Source organism: Colius striatus, chromosome 19 (assembly GCF_028858725.1).
Source record: "Colius striatus isolate bColStr4 chromosome 19, bColStr4.1.hap1, whole genome shotgun sequence".
Classification (NCBI taxonomy): Eukaryota; Metazoa; Chordata; class Aves; order Coliiformes; family Coliidae; genus Colius; species Colius striatus.
The window spans coordinates 5,450,620-5,476,620 of NC_084777.1; the positions used below are offsets into that span (position 1 = coordinate 5,450,620).

At 58.9% G+C, this 26,001-nt stretch overlaps 1 protein-coding gene across 1 annotated transcript in view; it reads right to left on the bottom strand.

The window, feature by feature from the left end:
* The window catches only part of HMCN2 (hemicentin 2), a 36,949-nt gene extending 11,392 nt beyond the window's left edge, over window positions 1-25,557 (bottom strand). Inside the window, exons 1-48 of the mRNA XM_062011626.1 lie at window positions 25,323-25,557; window positions 24,417-24,487; window positions 22,954-23,112; window positions 22,640-22,762; window positions 22,294-22,465; window positions 21,845-21,951; window positions 21,554-21,674; window positions 21,204-21,467; window positions 20,899-21,043; window positions 20,542-20,663; window positions 20,176-20,448; window positions 19,949-20,090; window positions 19,226-19,353; window positions 18,630-18,743; window positions 18,315-18,464; window positions 17,478-17,672; window positions 17,164-17,259; window positions 16,662-16,786; window positions 16,292-16,436; window positions 16,035-16,147; window positions 15,609-15,765; window positions 15,256-15,418; window positions 13,696-13,823; window positions 13,439-13,547; window positions 12,663-12,832; window positions 11,780-11,875; window positions 11,497-11,673; window positions 8,870-8,989; window positions 8,541-8,702; window positions 7,929-8,210; window positions 7,188-7,355; window positions 6,909-7,022; window positions 6,655-6,741; window positions 5,969-6,160; window positions 5,863-5,871; window positions 5,363-5,524; window positions 4,864-4,977; window positions 4,037-4,179; window positions 3,624-3,774; window positions 3,198-3,413; window positions 2,868-2,981; window positions 2,613-2,800; window positions 2,337-2,433; window positions 1,919-2,080; window positions 1,439-1,552; window positions 1,195-1,326; window positions 504-647; window positions 252-411 (exon numbers count right to left, since the gene is read on the bottom strand). Coding sequence (XP_061867610.1) covers window positions 252-411; window positions 504-647; window positions 1,195-1,326; window positions 1,439-1,552; window positions 1,919-2,080; window positions 2,337-2,433; window positions 2,613-2,800; window positions 2,868-2,981; window positions 3,198-3,413; window positions 3,624-3,774; window positions 4,037-4,179; window positions 4,864-4,977; window positions 5,363-5,524; window positions 5,863-5,871; window positions 5,969-6,160; window positions 6,655-6,741; window positions 6,909-7,022; window positions 7,188-7,355; window positions 7,929-8,210; window positions 8,541-8,702; window positions 8,870-8,989; window positions 11,497-11,673; window positions 11,780-11,875; window positions 12,663-12,832; window positions 13,439-13,547; window positions 13,696-13,823; window positions 15,256-15,418; window positions 15,609-15,765; window positions 16,035-16,147; window positions 16,292-16,436; window positions 16,662-16,786; window positions 17,164-17,259; window positions 17,478-17,672; window positions 18,315-18,464; window positions 18,630-18,743; window positions 19,226-19,353; window positions 19,949-20,090; window positions 20,176-20,448; window positions 20,542-20,663; window positions 20,899-21,043; window positions 21,204-21,467; window positions 21,554-21,674; window positions 21,845-21,951; window positions 22,294-22,465; window positions 22,640-22,762; window positions 22,954-23,112; window positions 24,417-24,487; window positions 25,323-25,557 — 7,031 coding nt within the window. The remainder of the gene's footprint in view (window positions 1-251; window positions 412-503; window positions 648-1,194; window positions 1,327-1,438; window positions 1,553-1,918; window positions 2,081-2,336; window positions 2,434-2,612; window positions 2,801-2,867; window positions 2,982-3,197; window positions 3,414-3,623; window positions 3,775-4,036; window positions 4,180-4,863; window positions 4,978-5,362; window positions 5,525-5,862; window positions 5,872-5,968; window positions 6,161-6,654; window positions 6,742-6,908; window positions 7,023-7,187; window positions 7,356-7,928; window positions 8,211-8,540; window positions 8,703-8,869; window positions 8,990-11,496; window positions 11,674-11,779; window positions 11,876-12,662; window positions 12,833-13,438; window positions 13,548-13,695; window positions 13,824-15,255; window positions 15,419-15,608; window positions 15,766-16,034; window positions 16,148-16,291; window positions 16,437-16,661; window positions 16,787-17,163; window positions 17,260-17,477; window positions 17,673-18,314; window positions 18,465-18,629; window positions 18,744-19,225; window positions 19,354-19,948; window positions 20,091-20,175; window positions 20,449-20,541; window positions 20,664-20,898; window positions 21,044-21,203; window positions 21,468-21,553; window positions 21,675-21,844; window positions 21,952-22,293; window positions 22,466-22,639; window positions 22,763-22,953; window positions 23,113-24,416; window positions 24,488-25,322) is intronic.
* Between the last annotated feature and the right edge of the window lie 444 nt (window positions 25,558-26,001).

The window sequence follows — 26,001 nt, forward strand, 5'->3', positions numbered from 1 at the left end:
GCTGCAGGTTTTGGGGTGTGCTGCAAGGCTGGGGCAGTAGCTGGGACCCTGCCAGGGTGATGGTGACCATGCCAGGCTGCTGCACCAGCCAGGAGTTGAACCCATGAGGATGTTCCTCAGCAAAAAGACACATCCTAACCCAAGAAGCAAGAGTGGGGAGAAGCAGCAGAGCTCAGCCTGCCCTGCACTGCTCTTTGCAGAGGGGGAGACAGAGGCACAGATGGGTGGTCACCCCCCAACCCTGGACTCACCGGGCATGGGAGGAGGACTGCAGCCCCAGGGGCTGCCCGTCCTTCAGCCAGGAGATGTGGGGGGTGGGCTGTCCCTCTGCCTGGCACTCCAGCCTCACCCCTCTGCCCTCCAGCACGCTGTGCTCGCTGGGACCCCCTGCACTGGCAATCCGGGGTGCCACTGCACCGAGAAGAGAGAGAGGCTGAGGAAGAAGAGGGGAAGGAAGGCTCCACTCCCAGGGAGAGCCCGTGGGGACCTCGGGGAAGCCCTACCTCGCACCAGCACCATGAAGTCCTTGCGCACCTCGGTGCCCGGGCCCCGTGCCAGGCAGGTGTATCGGCCCTGGTGGGAGGGCTGGAGGGGGCTGAGCTGGAGCTGGTCCCCTCCAGACACCAGGCCCTGCTCCAGGCTGCTCTCTGCCAGGAGATGGGGCAAAAGGGGCTGCAGCAAGTGCAGCAGCACTACTCTGCCCAGTCTCACCCAGATACCTTGCCATGCTCCCCCATTCCCACCCCCAGCACTCAGGTTTGGGGACATTGTTGAAGCAGAGGTCAGGGCTCTGGAGAGCAGCACTGTGCCTTGCTGGAGCTTTGCAGGGGAAAAGAATCACTGGTTTGGGGGCAGACTCGAAATTCCAGTAGGTACCGCAAGGGCTGGTACCCAGCGGCCTCACTCTCACACCTTCATCATATCTCATGCCCACATCCCATTGCTTCAGCCTCTGAGGCCTCTTAAAAACATGCAGGGAAAACATCATCCCTCTCATGCTCTGCCTCCTCCCCAGTGAGGCCCTGCTGGGCTCTTGCAGCAGGATTAGAAATGGGCACGCTGGGGCAGGGCTGCTTCAGGCAGGGGGTGGCAGGGAGGCTCAGGATGGCAACCAGGCACCACATCCCCCTGGGCACATAGAACCATAGAATGGCAAGGGTTGGAAGGGACCTTTAGACATCGAGTCCAACGTACCCAGCGGGCTCCCGTCCCTCAGCCAGCTGACAGCAGGCGCTGGCAGGCCGGGGACGTGGCAGGTCAGGACAAGGGGGGTCCCCATGTCAGCATCCAGCAGCTCTTCCTGTAGGCCCTGGGTGCCCAGAGGCTCTGAGGAGGAGCAGGGATGGGGTGTGTGAGCAGCAGCACACACATGGGTGTTTGCCCTCGGCTCCTCAGTGTGTGCAGGGGCTGAGCTCCTGGCAGAGCCCTCACTGCTTACCGTGCACGGTGAGGATGAAGTGCTGCTCGTCCCGGCCAGCCACACTCAGTGCCACACACGTGTACATGCCTGAGCTGGAGAGCTGCAGCTGAGGGAGCTGCAGCACCCGAGAGCCTGGAAGCAGCAGGGAGTCAGGGCAAGCTGCAGCGAGACCGTGTCTGGACTGCCACGCTGCCAAGCTGACCCATTTCCCAGCAGCCAGCCAAACTTCATGCAAGAGGTGTCTGGCCACCAAAGCTCTTCTATGAGATCCAAGGCTTTGTTGTGCAGAGCAGGAAAAGGTGCTGAGCTCCTGAGGAGCAGCAGTGCAGTTTGCAGGATGCAACCCCTGGTCCTCTCCAAAGGGGCAGCAAGTTGTTAGTGCACGGTACGGCAAAAGTCTGAGCTCAAGGGCCACGTGTGGCATCCAAAAAGGTGGGTTAGAGGAGTTAGAGCCAAGCCCAGGGAAATAGGCTGTCATCCTTGCCCATCCCAACATACCTGAGGTGACTGTCACCTCCTCACCGAGCTGCAGGACCCTGCCATCCTTGTACCAGGTGATCTCAGCAGCAGGGGGGGAGTGGATGTCACAGACCAGCGAGACGCTGCCGTTGATGACGCCGTCGATGCTTTTGGGGTTTGTGCCCACAACCCAGGGAGCTTCTGCTCCAGCACACCCCAAAAAACAGTGTCAAAGAGGAACTGTCACTGTGGAGGCCGAGCTCTCCTCAGGGCTCCCCAGGAGGTAACGTGCACCGAGCTTGTTGCCTGCTCAGAGCACAGCAGCACCTCGACCTCCTCACGCAGGAGGAGTGTGACAAGCAGAGGGGATGGAGGCAGCCATGAGGGGCTCCAGTTGGCAGAGGAGGAGGAGGGTGGTAAATCAGTGACCCTGGGAAGGGTTGCTGGGATGTCTTACCCTGCACAGTGAGGGCAAAGTGCTTCTCAGCTGAGCCAGCCGCATTCTCGGCCACGCACGTGTAGCTGCCGCTGTCACCCGCCTCCAACGCAGCCACCTGCGAACGGGGAGCAGAGCCCTGCTGAGACAAGCTGTGGAGGAGTCCCACGGGGACCTCAGCACCCAGCAAGGCCAGCACAGTCTCCTCCCTGGAGGAGGAAGAGTGGCCCACTCCCTTCACCCCTTATCTCTCCTGTCCCCTCCTGACACAGCCACCCTGTCCAGTGGAACACTCACCTGCAGGACTGTGCCACCCTCCAGGAGCTGGTGCCGTGGGCCGACCTCGATGGGGACGTCGTTCCACAGCCAGGACACCAGGGGCAGCGGGTGCCCGGTGGCTTCGCACTTGAAGCTGATGGTGCCATTGATGGCGGCCGTCACCTCCTCTGCCAGGGCCCCTGTGCCACGGCGGATGGCTGGGGCGGCTGCAAGCGGGACGTTACAGGGCTGCCCCGTGCCTCCAGCCACCCCCTGGCCCGTGCCCCCACTCACCCAGCACCTCCAGCTCGTAGTGCAGGCGGCCGTGCCCCGCGGTGCCCGCGGCCTCGCAGCTGTACCTGCCCGCGTCCTCCTGGCGCGCCGCCCGCAGCCGCAGCACCCGGCCCCCTGCGCCACAGCACGGCCTGAGCGTGGGGAGGGTCCCCTCCAGCCTCACAGCCCCCCACACAGCCCCAGGGACCCTGCAGGTCCCACGGCTGCTCTGCACGCTGCTAGGAGCGAGGGGGCAGGACCCAACCTCCTCCACGCTGCGGAGGCTCTCGACCCACAGAGCTGCTGCAGGAAACACACCCCCAACCCCCTCCAAACCCCAAACCCTCTTACCTAGCAGCACCTGCACCCCTGGGCCAGGGGAGAGAGGCTCTCCATCTTTATACCAGGTGAGCTGGGGGGGTGGGATGGCGTTGGTGTCGCAGTAGAGCGCGGTGGGCTGGCCGAGGACAGCCTGACGATGCTCTGTCACCTCCCCATCCTGGTCTTCCTCCCGGTAGAAGGCCTCGAGGGCTTCACTGGGGCTTTGCTGCTGGAAGAGGGGTGGCACTGCGGGGACAGGCTGTGGTCAGCTGTGGGGAATAGGGACTCACACCCCTAGAACCACCACAGCATCTGCTCAGGCCTTACCAGGGCCAAAGAGATGTTTGTTGTTCTTCCTGCTTCCCCTGCTCTGCTCCCATGAGGGATCTCACCAAGGACCCCTCCTCTTGGCGAGCCACCCGCTGCTCTGAGCACTGGAGGCCACCCAGGGCTCACCTTGGACATGCACAATGAAGTCCCTGTCATCTTCACCCACAGCATTGGTGGCCACGCAGGTGTAGTGTCCCGAATCCGAGACACTGGCTGGTTTGATCTGAAGGACCTGTCCCTCACTGAGGATCTGGAGGTGACCACTGCTTATCAGGAGCTGCATGGCAACCCCAGCCCCAAGGCAGGAAGGAAACAGAAGGGCAAGAGGAGGATTACACACCCAGGAGTGGGACAGAGCCCAGCCAACGGTGCTGAGGACCACGGGTTAGTGGTGGGCTTGGCACTGTGAGGTGAGTAGTTGGATTTGATGACCTTAAAGGTCTTTTCCAACCAAAATGATTCTATGATAAAGGGTATATTCCCACTCCATCTACTTTGGAGGGCTCCCAAACACAAACTGGATGCAGTTTGGACCTCACCTGCTTGTCCTTGTACCACTGGATGGTCGGCTCAGGCACAGCCCAGGTCTCACACTCCAGCATCACTGTGCTGTTGACACTGGTTTTCACCTCTTTCAAGGCAAATTCCCCCAAAGGGTCATCTCTGGTAATCCAAGGAGGAACTAGTGGGGAGAGACAACTCAGTTGGGATGAGATAAGAGTCCCCAGCATCCTTGCTTTGCCCTAATCAGCAACAGGCAGCACCTCAGGGCACCACTGACACCCCCACACAGACCCCCGACAGGCAGTGTCCCTCAGGGGCCCATACTGGGACCAGCACTGTTTCATATCTTATCAATAGAGAGACCTCAGAGTAGCCTCCAGTACCTAGAAGGAGCTTACAAGAAAGACTTTTTAGTAGGGTCTGTGCAAAAGAATAAGGGGTGATGGTTTTAATCTAGAAAAAGGGAGGTTTATACCAGATGGAAGAAATTGTCTACAGTGAAGGTGGTAAAACAATGGCACAGGTTGCCCAGAAAGGTTGTAGATGTCCCACCCCTGGAAACACTCAAGGTGAGGTTGAACAGGGCTCTGAGCAATCTGATCTAGTTGAAGATATCCATGCTCGTGGCAGAGGGGGTGGAACAGGTGACCTCCTCCAAACCAAACCCTTCTATGCCCCCTTTGCTCTCCCCTGGGTAGGCCATGGAGGCTTTGTGGAGCTGTGTGCTGATATGCACATGTCTGAGAACCAGACAGTGCAGCTTCCTGGGCTGAAGGCATGGGAAGGGAAGAAAGAGGCACTGGCCTGAATACAGTGGTGGGGCTGCTGCAGGAGTCAGGAGGAACATGGAGAGCTCACACACCCAGGACCTTCACAGAGTAGTTCTTCACGGTCTCTCCAACTTCACTGGCCACGATGCAGCTGTAGGTGCCTGTGTCCTCCTCTTGGGCATTCAGGATCTGCAGCCCATGGCCACCTGAGCAAAGGGGATGTCCTCAGAGGGTGGCTGCTCATAGAGACAGCTGCCTAGCTCCATGCAGCACAAGAAGGCATCTTGAGAGACTTGCAAACTGAATTGAGGGCACCCAAGGCTCTTCTAGAGCCCAGTTCTCAGGCTTAAAAAAACTCAGCACTGTCTCAGTGATGCTGCTGAGGAGGCTCTAGCTATTTTCAAACTGTGTAGCACGTGGAAGAGCAGCATCCACCTGATGGGCCCTTTAGGTCTCTCTAGGTCACGATTTCTTACTATTCCACTACCCTTGAGTGCAGCCAGACCAATAAAAGGCCCCTCTCCCACCCCTCTGGGCATGCAGTCAGGGGCCACCACAGTCATGCAGAGCCAGCAGACACTAGCATAATACCAGGAAGCAGGAGGATGTTTCTGGATGCTTTGAGGGGAGCCTCATCCTTGAGCCAGGTGATGTTGGGAGAGGGATATGCCAGAGCCTCACAGACCAGGGATACGGGGTTGTTGATGGTCACTGTGACTTCTTCCATGGCAGGATCATGGGCATCTCCAAAGGCTGCAGAGACAGGTTTGTGTGGCAGATGAATGTTACCGCCCATCCAAGCTTCCCAATGCTTCTCCCCCCCACCAGAGAGCATGATCTGAGTTCAGGGAGTAGAACTTGAGCACAACATGTGAAACGCACAGCACACACAGCACGAGCCCAGCTTCAGACTCTGCCCCATCTTGCTGCCCTCCAGTAACTCAGGGGACACGCAAGACACACTCCTCCTTCCCAGAAGCCATCATCAGAGATGGATCTTGCATTAGACAGGCTCTTTATGCTCCTCCAAGAGGTGTCTCAAGGCTTCAGGGCAGATACAGGACCTCATGCCATGCTGCTGGCTGTAAAACTAGGGGATCCTGACCACCTACCTGTAGTAGGCAGTGAAAAAGCCCTCTAAATGCATGTCCTCTGCTCACATCTGAGGCTCTGTCTCCACCCAAAAGCATCTCATACCCAAAACATCCAGTAGGTAGTGCTTGGTTTGATTTGCCAGGGAGCTGGAGGCCAGGCAGGAGTAGCGGCCAGCGTCAGACAGGGAGGCTCGGGGGATGTGGAGCACGGAGCCGTTCGAGGAGATGGAGAAGGTGTCTCCCCTGGGCAGAGGGTGCCCATCTTTCAGCCAGCTGATCTTTGGGTGGGGGTTGCCTGTGTGGGGTGGAAAGCAGGTTCTGGACAGAAGTTTTTCCATGCTTGAGCACAGCCTGACCGGGGTCACTGCGCCGGAGCTTTTCTGGGAAGCAGAGACAACAGCCCAAATCCAAAATGATCGTGATCTGGATCAGGCTTTTAGAGGCTGCTGGATGAGCCAGCAAGAAGAAAGCAAGCTGTCCTGAGTAGGAGGTGATTAATTATTCCCCTCACTGAAGGAGAAAGGAGATGAGAGGAATCTTAGCTCCATTGGGATTGGAGCTTACGTTGTGGAACAAACTCCCTGCGTGGGCGTCCCCTCGCCAGCCCTTCCCGGACAGCCCAACTGCAGCGCCAGGAACTCTCCCAAAAAAGCTCTCCAGCCCATCTCAGCTATTCTCCTGTCATCCACTGGAGCTGTCTGTTTGCCACACACCCCAGAGGATGGCTGAGGTTGGCTGTCCCCGAGCCCTCCCTGCTCGTGCCACCTCCCGTCCCTGCTCGATGCTCACCCGTAGCCAGGCAGGACCAGGTGACAGAGTGACCCTCAGGCACTTCCATGGTCTCTTCTTCACCAGCGTTCTCGATGTGGGGAGGAACTGGGAACACAAGCCCCTGGGGACCTCAGTAGCTGGCCAGCTGGGCCAAGCCTCTGAGCTCATATGCTAAGGCATGAAAGGCTCCAGCACTGCAGCTCCCACCATGTCTAGTCTTGTGCCTGTGTATGGGTGAAGCTCTTAAATCCCACCAGGAATCCCCTCCTTACCTAGGATCTCCACATAGAAATGCCTCCTGGCTTCCCCAGCTATGTTACTGGCCAGGCAAGAATAGTGGCCACCATCCTGGGCTCGTGCATGGGTGAGCCTCAGCAGCCAGCCCCCTGGAATCATGGAGCAGAGAGGTCTCAGGGCCCTGACCCGGGCACCAGCCCATCCCAGCAGTGCTGCTGTGGGGCTGGAGCTCCACCATGTTTAAACCCATCAGCAATGGGACAGAGTGTGCTCCCAAAGCACTCATCTCTTAACATCAGTGCCCTGTCCCTGACCTGAGAGCACATGCACGTGCTCACTGGGGGTGACAGGAGAGCCATTCCAGGACCAGGTGACTGTGGGCAGAGGAACACCAGTGGCCTCACAGGTCAGTGTCAGGGATCCTTGCAGAGACACACTGATGTTGGTTGTGGATCCTGATCCTTGGATGAACTCAGGAGGAACTGGGGATGGAGAAAAGGATGGACATGCATTTGCCAAGCAGCCAAGACAGCAAAGCAGCAAGGCAAAGAGGGAAAAAGGGGTAACCTGGCTTGTTCCCACCCTCTTGCTTTGTACACTGAGGACCATTAGCATCATCTGAAGTGGCCCTCAAAGGTGTTTTGGGACAGGTGACCCACAACAAGTATGTGCCACTTACCTGCACCTCTAAGCCCACAGTTACAGGTGTGGCACCAAATTGGCCACATGCCCTGAGCCACCTGAGGCCTCTTTCAGCTCAGGGACTTGGTACCTGGACTCGTGACATTTCTCCAACTCTGTGGGAAGTAGATGACTCTATAAAGCGTGAGATGGTCTGCTCTGATGACCCTAGAAAGAAACTCCTGTCCAATGCAGCCAGGCCTACAGCTGTGCCTGGAGCATACTACTTCTGGCCCAAGACCTTCTGCATGCTGGGTTGTCCAAGATCTACTCCCTGTCAGATTGCCCTCTGTGCTTACGCTGCAGCGGTGTGATATCATTGCCCTCCTGCATCCATACCCCACAGCCACCAGCCCTGTGTCCCACATCCTCACCATGCACTGCAACATCAAACTCCCTCTGCTGCTGTCCTGTGGCAGTGGCCACCAGGCACGTGTAGTGTCCAGCGTGGGCCACCTCTGCCTGGGAGATGCGCAGCCGCCTCCCGCGCTCCGTCAGCACGACTCCAGCCCCACCAGCCACGGGCTGCCCGTCCTTCACCCACATCACTGTGGGCTGTGGCATCCCCCCAGCCTCACACTCCAAAACCGTCTCGCCAGCCTTGATGACAGAAACCTTCCTGGGGGCTTTGCTGCTGCCCCAGCTCCTCGGCAGCGCTGCGGGCAGAGGGAGGGGATGGAGGTGAGGCGGGAGCAGCTCCCCTGGCCTTGTGCAAAGGGATATACAAATGCCATCGGTCTGGATGGCAGCAGCAGGAGGGGGAAGCAAATGCGAGCGAGTGCAGTTGGGCTGCTGGAGTGAAAACCAGCTGCAGCAGCCTGGAGTCAAGAAAAGGGCTGATGGGGCAAAGCTAGCCCAGCTAGCAGCATCCTTCCCAGTAGGTAATGCTGGGAGCTGTCAGGTCCAGCTGGACCTTGTGCTGAGAGAGATGATGGAACCTTCCTCCACCCGCCTTTCTCCTCTGTGTCTCTGGGCCCCTGGCTCACCATGCACCTCCAGGTGGTGCTCCTTGCTGCTGCGGCCGGCGGCATTGCTGCACTCACAGGTGTACGTCCCCTCGTCCGCCAGCCCTACCCTCTCGATGTACAACACGCTCCCTCCTGTGGACACCAGCTTCAGGCTCCCAGGCTGGGTGGAGATGAGCTCACCTGCCCAGGGAAGGGGACAGCAGCCTCCTCTCAGGTTCCCAGCAGGACCAGTTCCCACCCAGAAGATGAATACCGCTCAACATACAGCACTCCTTGCTCCAAGGACACCAATTGGTAGTGGGTCACACATGTGTGGGGAGGGATGAGGATAAAGAGCAGGACCCTACCGTCCTTCTGCCAGCTCAGAGTGGGGAAGGGGATGCCATGGCATTCGCAGGTCAGCCTGATGGACTGTCCCTCCAGCACAGGCACAGCAGCAGGTGCTGCTGAGGAGAAGGATGGAGGCACTGAAGGGAAGGAGAGGAGAGGAGCAGCTCGCTGTTGGCACTGCACAAGAGGGGAGAAGCTGTTCCCCACCAGAGCTCCATCCTGTGCTGGCTCCATGTGGAATTAATAACCTTGACTCTCCAGCTATGAAGCAGGTGATGCTTTTAACTGCATATGGCCTACAGCAGAGGCTGACCAAGCATCCACTCCAGCCACACAGGCCAAGGCCAGGTTGGCCAGACACAGCCTTATTAGGTAGCACTGCCGGCTGGGGAGGTTACCTAACTCTTTCCATTATCAGATGCTGTTCTCAGTTGCTCATAAATACAGCTGGCTGGAAAATGGTAACTCCTTCCCATGGGGGATATCAATTTGTAAAAGTAAAACCCCAACACCCAGAAACCCCATAAAAACAAAAACAGCAGAACCCAAACAATGCAGCCGAGCCAGGACATCAGACGTGCAAACACTTCCCTGGGAAGGGAGCGCAGGAACAAGCCCAGATCAGAACTGGATCTTCTCCACTCCCTGGCTACCTGCCTGCAGGACTTCCACCAACTGGCCTAGAGCATCCTTGAGAGAAGCCAGAGCCTGGCTCAGCCCCCAGCACTGCTGCACAGGCTGGGAGGATGTAAGGATGCTCCTGCCATTAGCCTGAGAACCACCGCTGGCACCCTCCTGACTCAGATGGGAGAGAGAAAAGGGACAGTACCCACACTAACCAAGTGCAAAGCAAGGACAGAGAAGCTCAGGCAATGGCAAGGAAATCTCTCTTCTGCTTGATCACGAGAATCTCCCTCAGACTCATGCAGGGATTGGCTTTTTCCCCTCTGACACTCATTCTGGGGGGGATTCCCACCACCTCCAGCTCCATCCTTTTGCAGAGCTTTAATATTCTGTACTTAGGGTATTCCAAGCCAGTCAGGTGCCCCAGGCACATGTAACACACATCAACAAGTGATGTATAGCCTAGTATACCATATATCTAGTGTATACACACAGTGTGCCCCAATGGGCTGTTTCAGCTGCAGTGGTCCTTACCCCACACCTCGAGGTTGTAGTGCCTCTCTGGGTGGCCAGTGGCCTGGCATGTGTACCTGCCCACATCCTCCATGGCTGCTTGTCTGATCTGCCAGGGCAAGCACACATAGTAAGGTGCTCTGCAGCAGAGCTGAGCCCACACAGCCCCTCCATGATGGGGATTTCATGCCAGCAGAGGTGACAAGGACGGGATCAGTGGCAGGAGTGGGAATGATGCTGGGCCATGAGCAGCAGGGAGAGACACTCCTTCCCTCTGCACACACTATCTCCCAAGGGGGAGGAGGAGGAGGAGATGGGGGTCTTCACAGCCCTGTTTGCCCTTCCATCCTCTGCAATACCCCAGAGCATCACCTGGAGCACAGTTCCCTCTGCAGACAGCCACATTCCTGGCGCTGGTGTGAGCAAGTTACCGTCCTTCAGCCAGCGGGACCCCCCAGGGGGGACCCCAGGGAATGAGCACTCCAGGGTCACTGTCTGGTTGATGATGACAGAAACATTCTCCTCCTCCCCCAGGGTTGTGGGGGGCACTGGAAAACAGATTGACAGGGCAACACTTTTCCTGAGCTACCCCCTTTGGGAGCCCTCCCCAGAGCTGGTCCCCTGCAAGGGGATGGAGGAGCAGCCCCATAGTGCTGAGCATCACCTCCAATCCCACAGCCATGCCAGTGGGAAGGGGCCAGGGGCGTACAGGGGTACTCACACCACACCTCGAGGGTGGCCTCACGTCTGTCCTCCCCAACAGTGCTGCTGGCTACACATGTGTATGTCCCTGAGTCCTGGAGGTGAGCGGAGGGCAGGGAGAGCACGCGCCCACCGGAGAGGATCTGCACTTCCCCAGGAGACAGAAGGAGCACAGATGAGCATGGACCAGACAAACTCCCAGGCAGCTGGTCCTCAAGCCAGCAAGCAGGGACAGGGCTCAATCTGTACTTGTCATATCCCGTGCCCCTCACAGCAGGCAAGCCCAGCGCAGGGCTGAGCAGGTCCATGCTCCCATGGACCAAAACAGGATGAGTCTGGGCCATCTTACACCTGCTCAGCTCCAGCAACTGGGTTTTTTTTTAAAACCCAGATATGGAAAAAGGAGCATCTTCCTGGAAGCACATCCCCAGGGAGCCTCTCTTCCATCAGGAGCTGTCTCACCTGTGGGCCACCCACCGCCACGCTGGGCACTGGGTTGCCGTCCTTCAGCCACAGCAGCACTGGTTCAGGAGTCCCCGTGGCATCACACTCCAGAGTCACCGGCTCGTTCAGCACCACAGTGAGGGATGTGGGCCCTGCTGTGACACGTGGGGGCACTGGGGGACACAGAAACATCACCAGGAGCACTGAGGTGCAAGAGGGACAGGGTGGGTAGGAGACACTTTCCAGGGATGTGTCCTGAGGGTTGGGACAGCAAGGCCCCATGCACACATGAGAGGTGCCAGCGGGGAAGCATCCAGCTCTGAGGCAGCCACAGTCCTTCCCCTGCTCACCACAGACTCACCAGTCACCTGCAGGTTGTACCAGAGCTCGCTGACACCAGCCACGTTGGAGGCCAGGCAGCGGTAGCTGCCGCTGTCAGACAGCCGGGCACTCGGGATCTCCAGGCGCTTCCCATCCCTGGACACGGCCCGTCCTGCTCCAGATGAGAGCTGCTCGTGCCCCTTGTACCAGGTAATGTCTGGAGGGAAGCAGGGAGACAAGTTGTGAGAAGCAATGCTGCTGTTCTCCCTGAGGGGAGCTAGAGAAAGCCCCAGGGATGCCCAAGCTGAGGGAGAGGAGCTCACCAGGATCGGGCAGCCCCGAGGCCAAGCACTCCAGGGTCACTGCACCATTCTCCAGGACAGTCAGGTCCACCACACTGGGCTCGATGTTGGGAGGCACTGCAACCCAGCACACACAGTCATCAGCCCTGTGTGGCCCAAGCCAGCTGCAGCCACACAGCACAGTGCCATGGGGCACAGACAGGCTCGCTGTGCTCACTGGGGCACAGAGTGGTGGGGGCTGGAGGGGCTCTGCATTGCTCATCCAGCCCAACCCCCTGCTAAAGCAGGTTCCCCTGGCTCAGGGGACACAGGAACGTGTCCAGGTGGGTTTGGAAACCTCTTGAGGAGCCTCCACACCCTCCCTGGGCAGCCTGGGCCAGGGCTCCCTCAGCTCAGCACCAAAGGAGCTTCTCCTGGTGTTTAAGTGGAACTGCTTGTGTTCCAGCTTATGTACACTACTCCTTGTCCTGTCACATCTTGGTAGCCCAAACAAGTCCTGGGGCTAATTCCCTACTCAGAGAGGAGCACATCACCACATGGTGCCACTGCTGCTCATCCAAACAGCAGATTTGTTCCCTGCCCCAGTGGGAATTCATCCTTCCTGGGCAGGGATCTCCACTCACCATCTGGTTTCTCTCCCAGCACCTTTAACATCACATCCTACCATGGCCAGAGGGGAAACAGAGCTGGGAAGCACCCATCAAGGATGGATGCCATAGTTTACTGCTGTGCCAGTGCCCATCAGCTCTCAGCCTCATTGGCAAAGGGCAAGATCCCAGGAGATCAAGCTCATGACCCTACACCTCCCAGAACACAGGGCTAAGAACATCCACCCCCTTGGCCAGGCACATTCTCCCTAACACCTGGGATGGAGAGCAGGTCTCTCCCCAAATGCTGCTCTCACCTTGCACCGAAACCCACACCTCTGCCTGGGCCAGCCCTGCCCAGCTCCTGCCCTGGCAGATGTAGAGCCCTCCATGACCAAGCCCCAGGCGGGTGATCAGCAGAGTCCCACCATCCTCAGACACCGTCACACCGTCCTGCTCACCCAGTGGATGTCCATCCTTCAGCCACCTGCAAGGAATGGGACAGGTAGAAAGTCCTTAGTCTGTCCTGCCACTACGCACCCACCATTGCTGCCCACCAAAGGAGTGAAGAGTGGGGTGCTGGCAGCAAGGACTGTCCCTTTGTCACCTGGAAAGGGTCTGGAAGTGCACAGACTGTTGGACAGAGGAGCCAAGGGAAAGGAATGGATGTCTCCCATAGAATTGTGGAATCATTTTGGTTGGAAAAGCCCTTGAAGCTCCTCCAGTCCCAGTCCTCCCCTCACCCTGCCCAGCCCACTCTAACCCACAGCCCTCAGCACCACGGCTTTGGGATCCCTCCAGGGCTGGGCACTCCCCCAGCTCCCTGGGCAGCCTGGCACAGGGCTGACACCCCTCTCAGGGAAACAGTTCTGCCTCAGCTCCAATCTCAACCTCCCCTGGAGCAACTTGAGGCCATAAGGGACATTAGGTTGTCCCATCCTAAGGGACAGCCCAAACTGGACACCCCCATCACCCATCCTGAGCTCCCACCCTGATCTCACATGGGCTGTGGAGCAGCCCCAGGGAGCTCCACAGCCCCTAAGGGACTGGGGGGGAAGGTGTGCAGGATCCCCCTCTGCTCTGCAGCACTCACTGCAGCTGGGGTGTGGGGTTGCCCGTGGCACGGCAGCGAATCCTCAGGGACTCGTTGGCGACAGCAGTCAGGTGTCTTTCCCCATCGCCGATCAGCAGCTGAGGGGGAGCTGGAGGCAGAAGAGACCTCAGGCTGGGGCCACCCTCACACCCTGGCACAGGGACGGGGGAGCGGCCAAGGGCTTGCAGGGTGCAGGACCCTGGGGGTTCGTTCAGAGCCACAGCCCCTGGGACGGGGCACTGAAGCAGCGCAGGAACCTCGGAGGCGCAGGCGGTAGCTGAGCGAGCTGCTCCCTGCCGCGTTGGTGGCCGTGCACGTGTAGAGCCCGCTGTCTGTCAGCCGCGGCTCGGCCAGCCGCAGGGACCCCGAGGCGAGCACGCTGTAGCTTGGGGGAGAGGGAACAGAAAAGCTGGATGGGAGGAACAGCCATGTCATCTGTCACCTACCCCTGTGCAGGAGCTAAGGGCTGAGAGCCCACCATCACCCTGAGGCAGACAGAGAAGGTCCCCAGGGCCACCGCCCGTGCAATCGGGATGGCAAAGCTGCCCATGGGTGCAAACCCCCTGCGTGACCTCGGTGTGAGGCAGTGGCATGAGACACCCACCCCAAGGAGCAAAGGGGGACAGGGCTCCCCACGGAGCACAGCCCCTGCAGCTGGAGCTGGCACAGCTCTCGCTCCCAGCAGCGCCTGTGCTCCACAGACATAACGTCATCTCAGCCCACGGCTGCAGATTCCAACTCGTGTGCTCCCATAAATCACCCGAGCACGTGAGGACGAGCCAGCTGAGCTGTGGGGAGCAGCACAGGGCAAGCAGGAGCAGCCATGGGGAACCAGACAAGAGCAATGAGGCACCAAAGTCCCTCAAGAAGAGCAAAATCCAAGATGCCTTCCTGTTTCCCCAGGCCACAGCAGTCAAAGGTGCAGGAAAAAGAAGTGATCAATGCCATGATCAGGGACTATGATTTCAGGAAGCCCCTTTCAGCATGGTGCAGAGAGAGCATGTCCTGCTTCCAGGGAGGAAGACCAAGACACTGGATAAACACATATCCAACTGCTCTCTAGGTTATTTTCTCTCATCAAATCACATTAAATGACTGTCCTGTGACTGCCACTAACCTCAACACCAGCAACAAGCAAGTCTATCCCTCTAGAACTCCCCCACAAGAACAGAAGTGCTCTTTAAACCCACATCCCAGTGCACTACTGGGCTCACAGCTGTGTTTCTACCAAACCTTGGCCCAAGAGCATTTCAATGCCTAAAGCTCATCGTGTCATCCCAATACATGGGCTGCAAAGGGCAGCAGAGGCTGCAACACCCACAGCCTCTGCAACTGCCCATCCTCCTCTCCACACTGCTCTCCTCCTCCTCACCACCTCCCGTGGGGATGGATCCACCACCCCCAGGCACATCCTTGGCCCTGTCTCTGGCACCACGACAGCATGAGGCAGCAACATGCACAAGGGTGGACAGGCAAGCAAGGGCTCAGTTGCTGTGCTGGAGCTGCCTTCCCTTCCCAACACCCACCCTGTGTCCAGCACAGGCACATGAAGGCTCAGGAGCAGCTGCTCCATCCCAGCAGATGTTTGTATGATGGAAAAAGAGCCTGATGGTTCTTGATGTGGTTTCCTTGGAGAGTAAAGCTAATGCCAACCTGCTTGGCTGCCCCAGCTCCTGTCAGAGCATTGAGTATCAGCCACTTGATGCCAGGGATGCCCTTCCCATCTTCCTGCCAAGCAGCAGAGTCCCTTCACAGACCAAACATCCTCCAGGGAGACACACAATCCCCAGAGATCACAGTCCTGCAACCCTCCTTACCCCGAAGTGGCGAGAGGCAGCGGCTGGGACTCGCGCGTCCACACCACCAAGGGAGGGGGAGAGCCCTGAGCCTCGCAGGGCAGGGTGGTCTCTTGGCCAAGCACAGCCAGGATGGTGATGGGCTCTGCCACCTGTGATCCATTCACATTGATCCTGGGCTTTGCTGGGTGGAGAGGGAGCAGAGCTGGAGCAGGAACACTGCAAGTGCCCCACAGCCCTCATTGCTGCCCTTCCCATCCCACAAACCCATGGCTCAGGGAAGCTAGGAGTGCTCATGTCGTGCTCTCCCTGCCAGTCCCCCTCTGGAGCTGCTTTACTAGGAGCTGGTGCCAGGGCCAGTGCTGGGCACTCACTGCTGATGGAGAGCTGCATCTCCTGGCTGGAGAAGCCTGCTGCATTGGTGGCTGTGCAGAAGTAGGTCCCAGAGTCCTCTGAGGAGGATGAAGGGATGAGGAGGGTCCCATCAGGTTCAAAGTGGTAGCGTGAGCTCAGCAAAATGGGCTCTGTGCCCTGCAAAGGAAAGAGAAGGGAGGAAGGAAGACAACAGAGACTCTTCCATGAGCATCCCAAAGACAAGAAGAGGCTCTGGACCCTCAGTGCCAGCTTCCTCCCAGTTCAGGAGGCACTCAGGAGGCTGCTCAGGGCACTCGGTGCCACCTCTCTGGCAGCCACAGCCACGCTGGTGAGCTACATCCCCTCCAAACAGGTCACCCCACACCCGGGGTGCCCCACAGCCTGGCTGGCAGGGGAGTGGCAGCCAGCCTGTCCCTGTCACCCACCTTTGCCCAGGTGACAGTGGGAGTGGGCACACCAGTGGCATTGCACCGCAGAGCAACGGCTGCTCCCTCAGTGGCAGTGACCAGGACAGGGCCAGGCTCAATGCTGGGAGGAACTGGGAAGGAAGAGAAGCATCTCACCCTGCACAGCCAGGGCTACATCCATCCATTCAAAGACAGCAGTGCTTTGCTGCTGAAGTGCAGAGGGCATTTGCCCCCTCTCACCACAGCATGAGGATGCCCAGCTCCCTGCCACTCACCCTGGATGACCAGGGACACGTCCTGCCTGTGCGAGCCGAGGGCATTGGTCACCTCACAGCTGTACCTCCCTGCATCCCACTGCGAGGTCTGGGCCACGTGCAGGCTCCCATCAGCCTGGAGGGAGTAGTGGCTGCTGGGGGCTACCTGGGCAGGGGCAGACAGTGGGACAGACAGAGGGTCCAACGTTACCACCTTGCTGTGCCTTTGGGGTGTATTTAAGAAACTGATCCTCGAGCAGGAAAACCATAGAATCATTTTGGTTGGAAAAAGACCTTGAAGAACATCAAGCCCAGCCACTAACCTTACTGTCAAGCCCAGGGCCGTGCTTGCAGCTGCCCACCCACCACCCCACAGGCACAGCAGCCTCACCGGTTGCCCATCCTTCAGCCAGCGGCGTGCTGGGAACGGGCTCCCAGCCAGGAGCACACAGGGCAACGAGACGGGCTGGCCCAGGAGCACACGCACCACGGGGGATGCCACAGCTATTTCTGGGGCTGCTTGAAAGAAGGGAGAGTGAAACAGTATTAATTGGAGAGAAACTGGCCAGGGCAGTTCAGGAGAGCAGATCTGGATTGACTTTCTTCCAAGGTTCAGACTTTGGCTTGGCACAAGTGGGCTCTGACATTCGGTTCCCCCAAGAATATGGGGATATTTGCTTAGAGTTTGGGTTCAAGCACATGTCAGTGCATTAAACTAAAGAGACAGAAGGGCATTACTCAAACCCTGCACTGAAAGGGGGTTTGCTGAGCATTCATGTGGCCAGCCTGGGAGCAGAAGTGGCTGCAGGGCTCTGCCACTCGCTCACAGCCGGCACAGCCAGTGCTGGCAGCAACCAGGACCAAGACACAGCCAAAAGCACAGGAAAGCAAACCCTGTCCGGTGACTGTGAGCTTGACCTCGGCGTGGATTTTCCCAAACTCGTTCTGGGCTTCACAGACATACACAGCTTGGTCATCCAGTGAGGCACCTGGAGCACAGGGGGTGGAAAAGCCTGAGCCAGGGAGGTTGGACAGCCCTGAGCAAGACCCAGGATGGGGTAGCACCACCCTCCCCTGCCCCACCGCCACCTCTGATGGGAGAGAGCCCCTGCAGCACTGGAGGTTTGCAGGATGTTACTGCACAGCTGAGCTTGCACTAGGTCCTCCCCACCCCACCAACACACACTCTCACACTCAGGTCTCTTACTGTGGATGAGGAGCTCAGCAGCCTCCAGCTGGCTGGAAACACCCCGTGGTCTGTTCCAGCCCATCACGGGCTCCCCGTCCTGCCGGGCCCAGGTGATGTGTGGTGGGGGAGAGCCCTCCACCCGGCACAGGAGCCTCACGCTCTCCCCAACCTCCACTGCCACGTCCCCAAGGGGCTCAGGAAAGTGAGGGGCAGCTGGAGGAGAGAGCAGAGGGGAAGGGGCTCAGACAGGTCCAACAAACTGACTTCCCCGTAGGGCACAGCCCAGCCCAGAGACTGGGCTGCAAAACCCACCAGCCACATGCCCTGAAAAGTTGTGAGACTGGCTTCAAGCATTTGGCATTTTCCCAGAGCTGTTATAGCTGTTGCAGTTCCCCATCTGCTCCAGTTGCACTCAGCACCCTCCTGCCTCAGCAAAGTCTCTTGCACTTTTCCACCTTTAACTGCTTCAAGTCTCATTGCCCAGCTCAGAACCTTTTCTCCTCCTCCCCATATTCTCCCATCTCCTGAGCACTGGTTGGGGTACCTGGATTTTCAGACACACACAAGCCAGCTCCCACCTCCACCTAATCCTACTAATTGCACCCCAGCCTTGCCCCAAGCCATCATGTCCCTGTGCAATAGCATCTGCACATTCTCCCACTACTTCAACCCTCTTTCCTTCTCCTGACCCTTGGAAATCACACCAAGCTTCAGCACAGACAGCCCCACATTGGGAAACCCGAGAGCTGAAGGCAAGAGGAGCCTTGGGAAGCAGCAAATGGGAGCTGAGATGGAGGAATGGTGGAAATGGGCTTGAGAACCCAGCAGCACCCAAAAAGAGAGGCAGAGACTTACACCCCACATCCAGCACAGTGCTGTCAACGGCGACTCCAGCCTCCCCGAGGGCCTGGCAGCTGTACTGCCCTGCATCCTCCTCCTGCACTGCCTGCAGCCGCAGCATGGCACGCTGGGTGCCGGCTGGGAACGTGGCCACTGCCTGCTCACCTGTCCCAAGAGCCCCATCAGCACCCCAGGATCCCCCATCAGCACCTCGAGTGCCTCAGGGGTCCATCCCATGGTCAGTCTGGGGGACTCTGCATGTGGCATCCTCACGGGAGGGTCCCCAAGGCATGGAGTGGGTTTTGCTCCCCAACTCTGTCCCAGCCTCACCTTTGTACCATGTGATGTGGGGTGGGGGCATCCCTGAAACCCAGCACTCCAGGATCACATCTTCTCCCACCAGTGCCTTCAGACTGGGTGTCACTGCCAGGATGGCAGGGGGCTCTGTGCCACAGGGAGAGAGGCTTTGGCGATTCGCTCTGGCACACAGTGTGGTGCCACTCACCCCACAGAGACCCCAGAACTCTGGCAGCTGCCCCCCAAACACAGGGAATCACAGAATCATTTGGGTTGGAAAAGCCCTTGAAGCTGCTGCAGTCCCAGCCCTCCCCTCACCCAGCCCAGCCCAGCACTAACCCCTGGCCCTCAGCACCTCAGCTCCATGGCTTTGGGGTCCCTGCAGGACTGGGCACTGCCCCAGCTCCCTGGGCAGCCTGGCACAGTATGAAAAAGCTCTTCTCCACCTCCAATCTAAACCTCCCCTGCAGCAACTTTGGGCCACTTCCTCTTGTTACTCCATCCCATCACAGACAGTCCCACCCCATAGCTTGCAGGGCCCACCAGCAGCCAAGGGACAGCAAGGAGTAATAAATCTGTCTTGCATGAGCTCTGAGCCCAGCATGGTGGAGCCTGGGGAGAGCAGGTACCAGTGAACTCCAGGGTGACGACTTGCTCATCCCAGCCCAGCGTGCTGCTGGCAGAGCAGCTATAATTCCCTGCATCCTCTGGGACAGCAGCCCTGATGTGCAGGGTACCCTGAGCATCTGTGAAAACCCTGTGGCAAACAGAGAGACAGAAACAAGCCCTGTAAAAACAGTGGCAGTGAAAAACGTGTTGATTTAAGTCAGAGGGTTTAAAGCTGTCCCACACACATGGCAAGCATTGGGCACTGCACACGTGGGTTAGCACTTAAAGGCAGCTCCATCAGCTGCTGCAGGGAAAGATGTTTCTTTGAACCAGGGAAAAGCATTGAGAATTGAGCTTTTTCATCTCCAAGGTTAAAAAAAACCCACATCCTTCCCCAAAGCCCACTGCAGCACTGACAGCCTGACAAAGGCAGGAGCGTGGAAATGAAAAGCAGAAGAAATGAAAAGGGAAGCACGAGGGTATTTTGTGACTTGAGAGCACGTCAGGATGCAAAGCACCTCGGGTGCCCCTCGGTGGGGACACTGACCTGGATGAGGCAGGATGGCTTAAAAATAAACACGTGAAATTAGGGTAGCAGCATGCCAGCCACCTCAGGTGCATGGTGAGGGATACTGCAATGCCTTCCTCCTCCTAGCCCAAGCCCCTCTCCCTCAGCCCGTGTGCCCTGCAAGGGGAGTCTCAGCCCCAGCAGGGCTGGGAGAATGAAGGCACCCATGGGTTACCTCTCGTCCTGCTCCAGTGCCCAGCCCCAGCGCTTCCAGCTGATGTGGGGTGGGGGGTGGCCCCCGGCCGTGCAGCTCAGCCGCAACTCCTGGCCCCTGCCGAAACGCCGCGGGCCGGCGTCCACCTTCACCCACGGCGCCTCTGCAGCGGGTAGAGAGGGGCTCAGCCCCTGCAGTGCCACCCACCACCCACCCACGGGGCAAGGCATCACCCAGCCAGGGCCTACCCTGGATGAAGAGCCAGAGGGAGGCGCTGGCAGTGCCGTGGGCGCTGCGTGCCACGCACTCGTACAGGCCCCCGTCCCCCGGCTGCACGGGGCTGATCTCCAGAGAGCGGTTCTGCAGCAGCCTGGTCCGGCCGTTCCTGCCCTGGGCCGCCTTCCCGTCCCAGCTCCACGTCAGGTTGTAGGGCACACGGCTCAGAACCGGGCAGGACATGACCACGTCTTGGCCCGGTGAGGCTGTGATGTTGCCCGGAGCTATGAGCCGTGGCGGTGGCTCTGCAAACACGGCATGGAGGGGTGAGATGAGCCCGTGCCCAGGCACAGACACAGACACTCGTGGGCACTGGGGCTTGGCACGAGCAGTCCCACCTGAGACAGAGACGTAGGCACGAGCCCGTGTCGCCCCGACCTTGCTCAGGGCTGTGCACTCGTAAAAGCCTTCGTCGCTCTTGGATGCTGCCGGGATCAACCAGCTGATGTTCCCTGAGCTCCTATGGAAAGGGAGAGACCACAGGGTCACCCCCACCCCGGGGCTGCTGTACTAACACCCTGCTCCAAACTCGGGGACTCTTGTCCATATGAGTCCCAGGGGTGCACCCTCACTCCCTACAGACATGTCTCTCAGGGTTTTCTCCTGCTGCTCAGAACTTGCATCCTCCTGCTGACACGGCTTGAGGGGGTGTTGATGTCCACAGGGGTCCATCATGGAGCAAACCAGAGGCTCACCTGAAGACCTGCTCTTCCCTGAGTGTTGTCCTACCACGGCTGAGCTGCAGGTGGAAAGGGATCTCGCTCCATGCAGAGCAGGAGACGAGCTGTGGCTCATGGTTGTAAGCCTGGATCCTGCTGGAGATGTTCACTTTGGGTAGACCTGGAAGCAGTTGGGGACATGCACACATGTAACACTCTTTGGGACCTCACCAAGAGCTGCACTGGGAAGGAGGATGGAAAAATACACAAACCAAAGCAGAGGCAGTTCTGGAGCCTCTGTTCCCTCCTAAGCACCCTGGGTGGGTGTGGGGACCACTCACCGGGGACCACGCTGCTGTAGGTGACCCCAGAGAGACGGTGCAGGGGGTGTCCCTGGGTGTCTTTGCCCTTCACCTTCAGCAGAAAATCACCAGGGGGGACACGGAGCAGTGAGCCCACCCAGAGCTGCCCCGAGGAGGTGTTGGAGAGGGGCTGCACAGGCAGTGAGAGGAGGGCATGGCCAGAGGTGTTGAAGAGCTCAACCTCCTGCAAGTGTCCAGGCGGCTTCAGACCGGTGCAGTTCACCACCACGGAGGTGGGTAGACCTGGGCAGGGGGAAGGGTTAGGCCACATTCCCATCTGCAGGAAGCCCAGATGCAGCATCAATACTCCTGGGCAGCACCAGCCTCACCCTGCACTGGCCTCTCTCCAGGTTGGCTGGCATCAAAGTCAGGCTGAGTGGAGAAGCTGGCTTGAAAATTAACGTTGCTGATGCCCGTGATCCTCAGCGAGTGACGGCCACTGCTCTGGGTCTGGAAGCAGAGGGAGAGGCGGTGGGGAAGGGAGGAGCTGGGAGCTGGTCCCTTCCAGCCCTCTCACTCATCCTCTGGAGGTGAATGTGGGAATGTCCATGCCAGGCAAAGCCTAAATAGCCATCAGGAGATGGGGAGGGGACAAGGTGCAAGGTGTGTCACCAGCCTACCGTGACCAACCACGTCCCTGGCTCGTGGGGCTCCACAGCCACCACCATGGCTGAATTGGGGATGCTGAGCAGTTCCTTCAGGCCTTGGCCTTTCTTGAGGACCCTTCCTGCAACAGCCAATGAACTTCTGGGATGGGTGACCCAGGTCCATCCCCCAGTCACTGCAGCTGGCCAGGACCCCCCTTCCTCCAGGCTCACTGTGGTGCAGAGCCCATCACACAGTGCTCCCAGACAGAGAAAACCCTCCTAAAACCAGAGGCAAAGCCAACCCGGGAGGGAAGCAGAGTGGATGCACTTAACAAGGGCTTTGCAGCTCATTGCTTTTTCATTTCAGTTTTCAGCACAGGGTTTGATGATCCCCAAGCCTACAGCCTCTCATTTGTCCTGACATCAGAGCTCTCCAGGAGGAAAGGCATCACCTTCTGCCCTCCCCTCCCCTGGGCTCCTACCTGCTGCATCCCAGACCTCAATCCTGGGGGCAGGGCCACTCAGGGAGATGGTGATCTCCTTCAGACTAGGGTCAATGAGTATGGGCCACGTGTGCTCCCCACCATCCTCATGATCTGTGGACAGCAGATGAACCTTGGAAGCCTGGATGGCCTCTTCTACCCACTTCAACACCTGAAGGCACACAGGAGAGAATTAAGGACTAGATGATCTCTGGAGGTGATCTCCAGAGCAATCTGGAGGTGCCTTGGGCATGAGAATCAACCCCAGTAAGAACATAAGAGCAGCTGAGCTTGGCTGGACCACAGACACCTTGACCACCCAGCCCCTGCAGGTCTCCCCACTCACCTCTGTCACCTGCTGCTTGTCCAGGTGGAAGATCTGCCCGGCGCTGGTGGCCGCGATGCGCTCGTACACGCGGTACCCGGGGTGGCTCCTGTCCCCACAGTCCCCCGTCAGCACAAACACCACCTGCCACACAACACTCCCTGTAGCATCACACACAGCCTCGGGGTGTCTCTGTGTGTGTGTGTGTCCCAGGCAGAGGATGCAGCCAACACCCCCCACACCTCAGGATGGAGCCAGCTCAGGGGGGTGCAAAATTCACCCCACTGACAGGCAGCGTTGAGGGGTCGTCGCTGCCACATCCACCCCCGGCTCACCTGGGTCTGCTTCTGCTGCAGCAGCTGCAGCAGCTCCTCCTGCTGCTCGTGGTCCTTGGCCCGAGCATCCGAGAAGACATAGACGAAGGAGCCAGGGTGTGAGACCTCCACAGCCAGCCTGATGGCTCCCACGCTCATCTCCGGGCAGTCCCCTCCGCCCTGCAGCACGAGACACAGAGCTCTGGCACAGGCACAGAGTCACCCACAGGATCCCACCCAGGCTCTGCCCACGGGGAGGAATTGCACCAGTTTGCTGGATTCAGCCTGAGGGCAGCCAGAGCAGCTGATGGGGTTGCAGGGACAGCAGCATCACAAGGGCCCATCCCTGTCTCACCTCTAATGATGATTAAACTCCCCATTTAGGGATCCAGCCACTGGCTTCCCACAGACACCTTTAGCAGGGACATTCTAAGGGGCTGGAGCACAAGTCTGATGAGGAGTGGCTGAGGGCCCTGGGGGTGTTTAGTCTGGGCAAGAGGAGGCTAAGGGAAGACATGAGCACTCTCTGCAACTCCCTGACAGGAGGCTGCAGTGAGGTGGGGTTGGTCTCCCCAATAATGAACGACAGAACAAGAGGAAACAGCCTCAAGTTGCCCCAGGGAAGGTTGAGATTGGAGCTGAGAAAGAATCTTTTCCCTGAGAGGGGTGTCAGCCCGTGTGCCAGGCTGCCCAGGGAGCTGGGGCAGTGCCCAGCCCTGGAGGGATCCCAAAGCCATGGAGCTGAGGTGCTGAGGGCTGTGGGTTAGTGCTGGGCTGGGCAGGGTGAGAGGAGGGCTGGGACTGCAGCAGCTTCAAGGGCTTTTCCAACTCAAATGATTCTGTGATCCATCACCCCAGCTCATCACCCTCTGGCAGCAGAACTGGCCATGCCAGGGACAGCCAGGACCAGTTCCTGCTTCCACGGGGCTCTGCACCCTGAAGGGTTGTGAAATCATTTGCAGCCACAGGTTTACACATCCTGCCAAAACACAGCTGCATGCACAGGGAAACACCACAGGGATTTAGCAATCACAGGAGGCAGGAGCAGAGCTGGATAAAGCACAGCTAAAGCCCCTGAGAGCATCTCAGCTGGCAGAGAGCAGCTGAAATGGTTTTTCAATATCTAAAGAAAACCTTCTCAACTTTCAAAGAAGGCTTTTGGAAGAGATTTTTGGTTGAGGAAAGCATTCCCCCTTGGGGATGAGAGCTGTGAATTCAGAGGTTCTACCCCATCAGAGGAGCCCAGGGCAGTGTCAGTGTTACCCCCCTCTGCCCTCCTGTCCCAGCACGCTCAGCCCCCACAGCCCTGCTCAGCCCCCACAGCCCAGCTCAGCCCTGACCCTCCCACCACGCTCCCAGGGGATGCCAGGCCTGGAGGGGAGCTGGGCTTGCTCCTGAGAGCCAGCAGCAGGCAGGGATGGGGGGGCCAGGCTTCCCCCCAGGGGCAGGCAGCGACCGGCCCTGGAGCTGCACACGGATCCCACCTGGACGTGGAGCTCCCGCAGGCGCCGCTGGAAGAGCCGGGGGTCCGTGGTGAGGGTGGCCGGTCCCACCTCTGCAAAAACACCAACACCACAGCCTCAGCCTCCCTCTGTGCCACGCTGGGGCCCAAGCACCCACTCTGGCTTGAACACCCATCAGGATCTGTGACACTCAGGGTGAAACAGTCACCCTGGCTCGGCACCCAGCAAGACATGGCAGAACAGCCCCATGTCCAGGGGGAGCTGTCCCCAAAACACCAGCAGCCTTTTCTGCTGGGGGAGCCTCCCAGCAAAGGGATGCAGAAGCCCTGAGGAACCTCCTTCCCTGTCCAGCTCCAGCAACTTTCATCCACACTTAGTGTTTCTGCTGAAAATAAAGCCCTGATCCCACTCTTCTGGTAGGGGGGTGAGGCTCTTCTGGAGAGCAGCTGCAACTTATGGATATGCACACAAACCCCAAGGCAAAGCCTGGGACAGACAGAAATGATTCTGGTACTGCCATAAATTACCAAAACCTCTCAGGGAGTGATGATTTGACTGAGGTGACCTGGGAGCACTTTGTAGGCTTGTACAGAAATGCCCCTCCCCACCCCAGTGTTACACTGGGGAGATCAGAACAGGCTGGAAGTAGAGGAGCAAGTGTCTGCCAGCATCCTTGGGATCAATCCAGTGAGAAACAGCTTGTGCTGTGGTCACAGGCTGCCCTGAGCACGGCAGCCCCTGCCCAGCACCGTGCCCCTCAGCCATGCCTCATCCCACGCTGCCATTCCCATCACAGGACACCAAAGATGGGGAGAAGGGACGGTGCAGTCCCTGCCTCAGCCTCAAACCCATCTGGAATCACACCCCAGGTCCCCACAGCCCCATCCTCCAGCAGGACACGTGCCCTGATCCCCATCCCAGCCATACCTGGGTCGTGGAAGGGAACCAGCACGTAGTTGCTGATGGGCTTCGTGCTCCTGCTGAGCGTCCGCTCCAGGATGCGCGAGGCCCCGTCCATCACCTGCACCAGGTCGTCGTACATGGAGCCAGTGATGTCAAAAACGAAGGCAAGAGTGGCCCCCCCTGTGCTGGGGAGGGGCTCAGCGAGACCAGGGACCAGCAGCAGCCAGACACCCACAAACAGCCCTCCGTGGGGTGGCATGGTGGGGAGCACCTCCTCTGTCCTCGCCTTGTTGCTTCCCCCGGACCCCCTGGGCACTGGAGGGACTCGGGGTGGCTGGGGACAGACAGGGACCCCACAGCCACAGCCCTGCTCCTCCAGCATTCAGCTGCTGGGATAGAGGGAGGGAGAACGGGGCTTTTGGAGCCAGCGGCAGGGCAGGGAGGGGGCGGGAGCTGGAGGAAGCCGGGATGGGGAAGCAGGGATTGGGAAGCAGGTCCTGCAGCCCAAAGGAGTGTCAGAAACACTGCCCAGGCCTCCCCCCAGCACAGCCAGCCCTGCACGCTGCTGGGGGGAGCTGGGGGTGAGGGGAGGACACAGCTGAGTGCCTGTGGAGCCGCTGCCAAAGCCACGGCGGAGGGCGCAGAGGCAGCTGCCAAAGGGACCCCCGGCAGCAGCTCCCCCGCAGGGTCCTCCCCACAACCC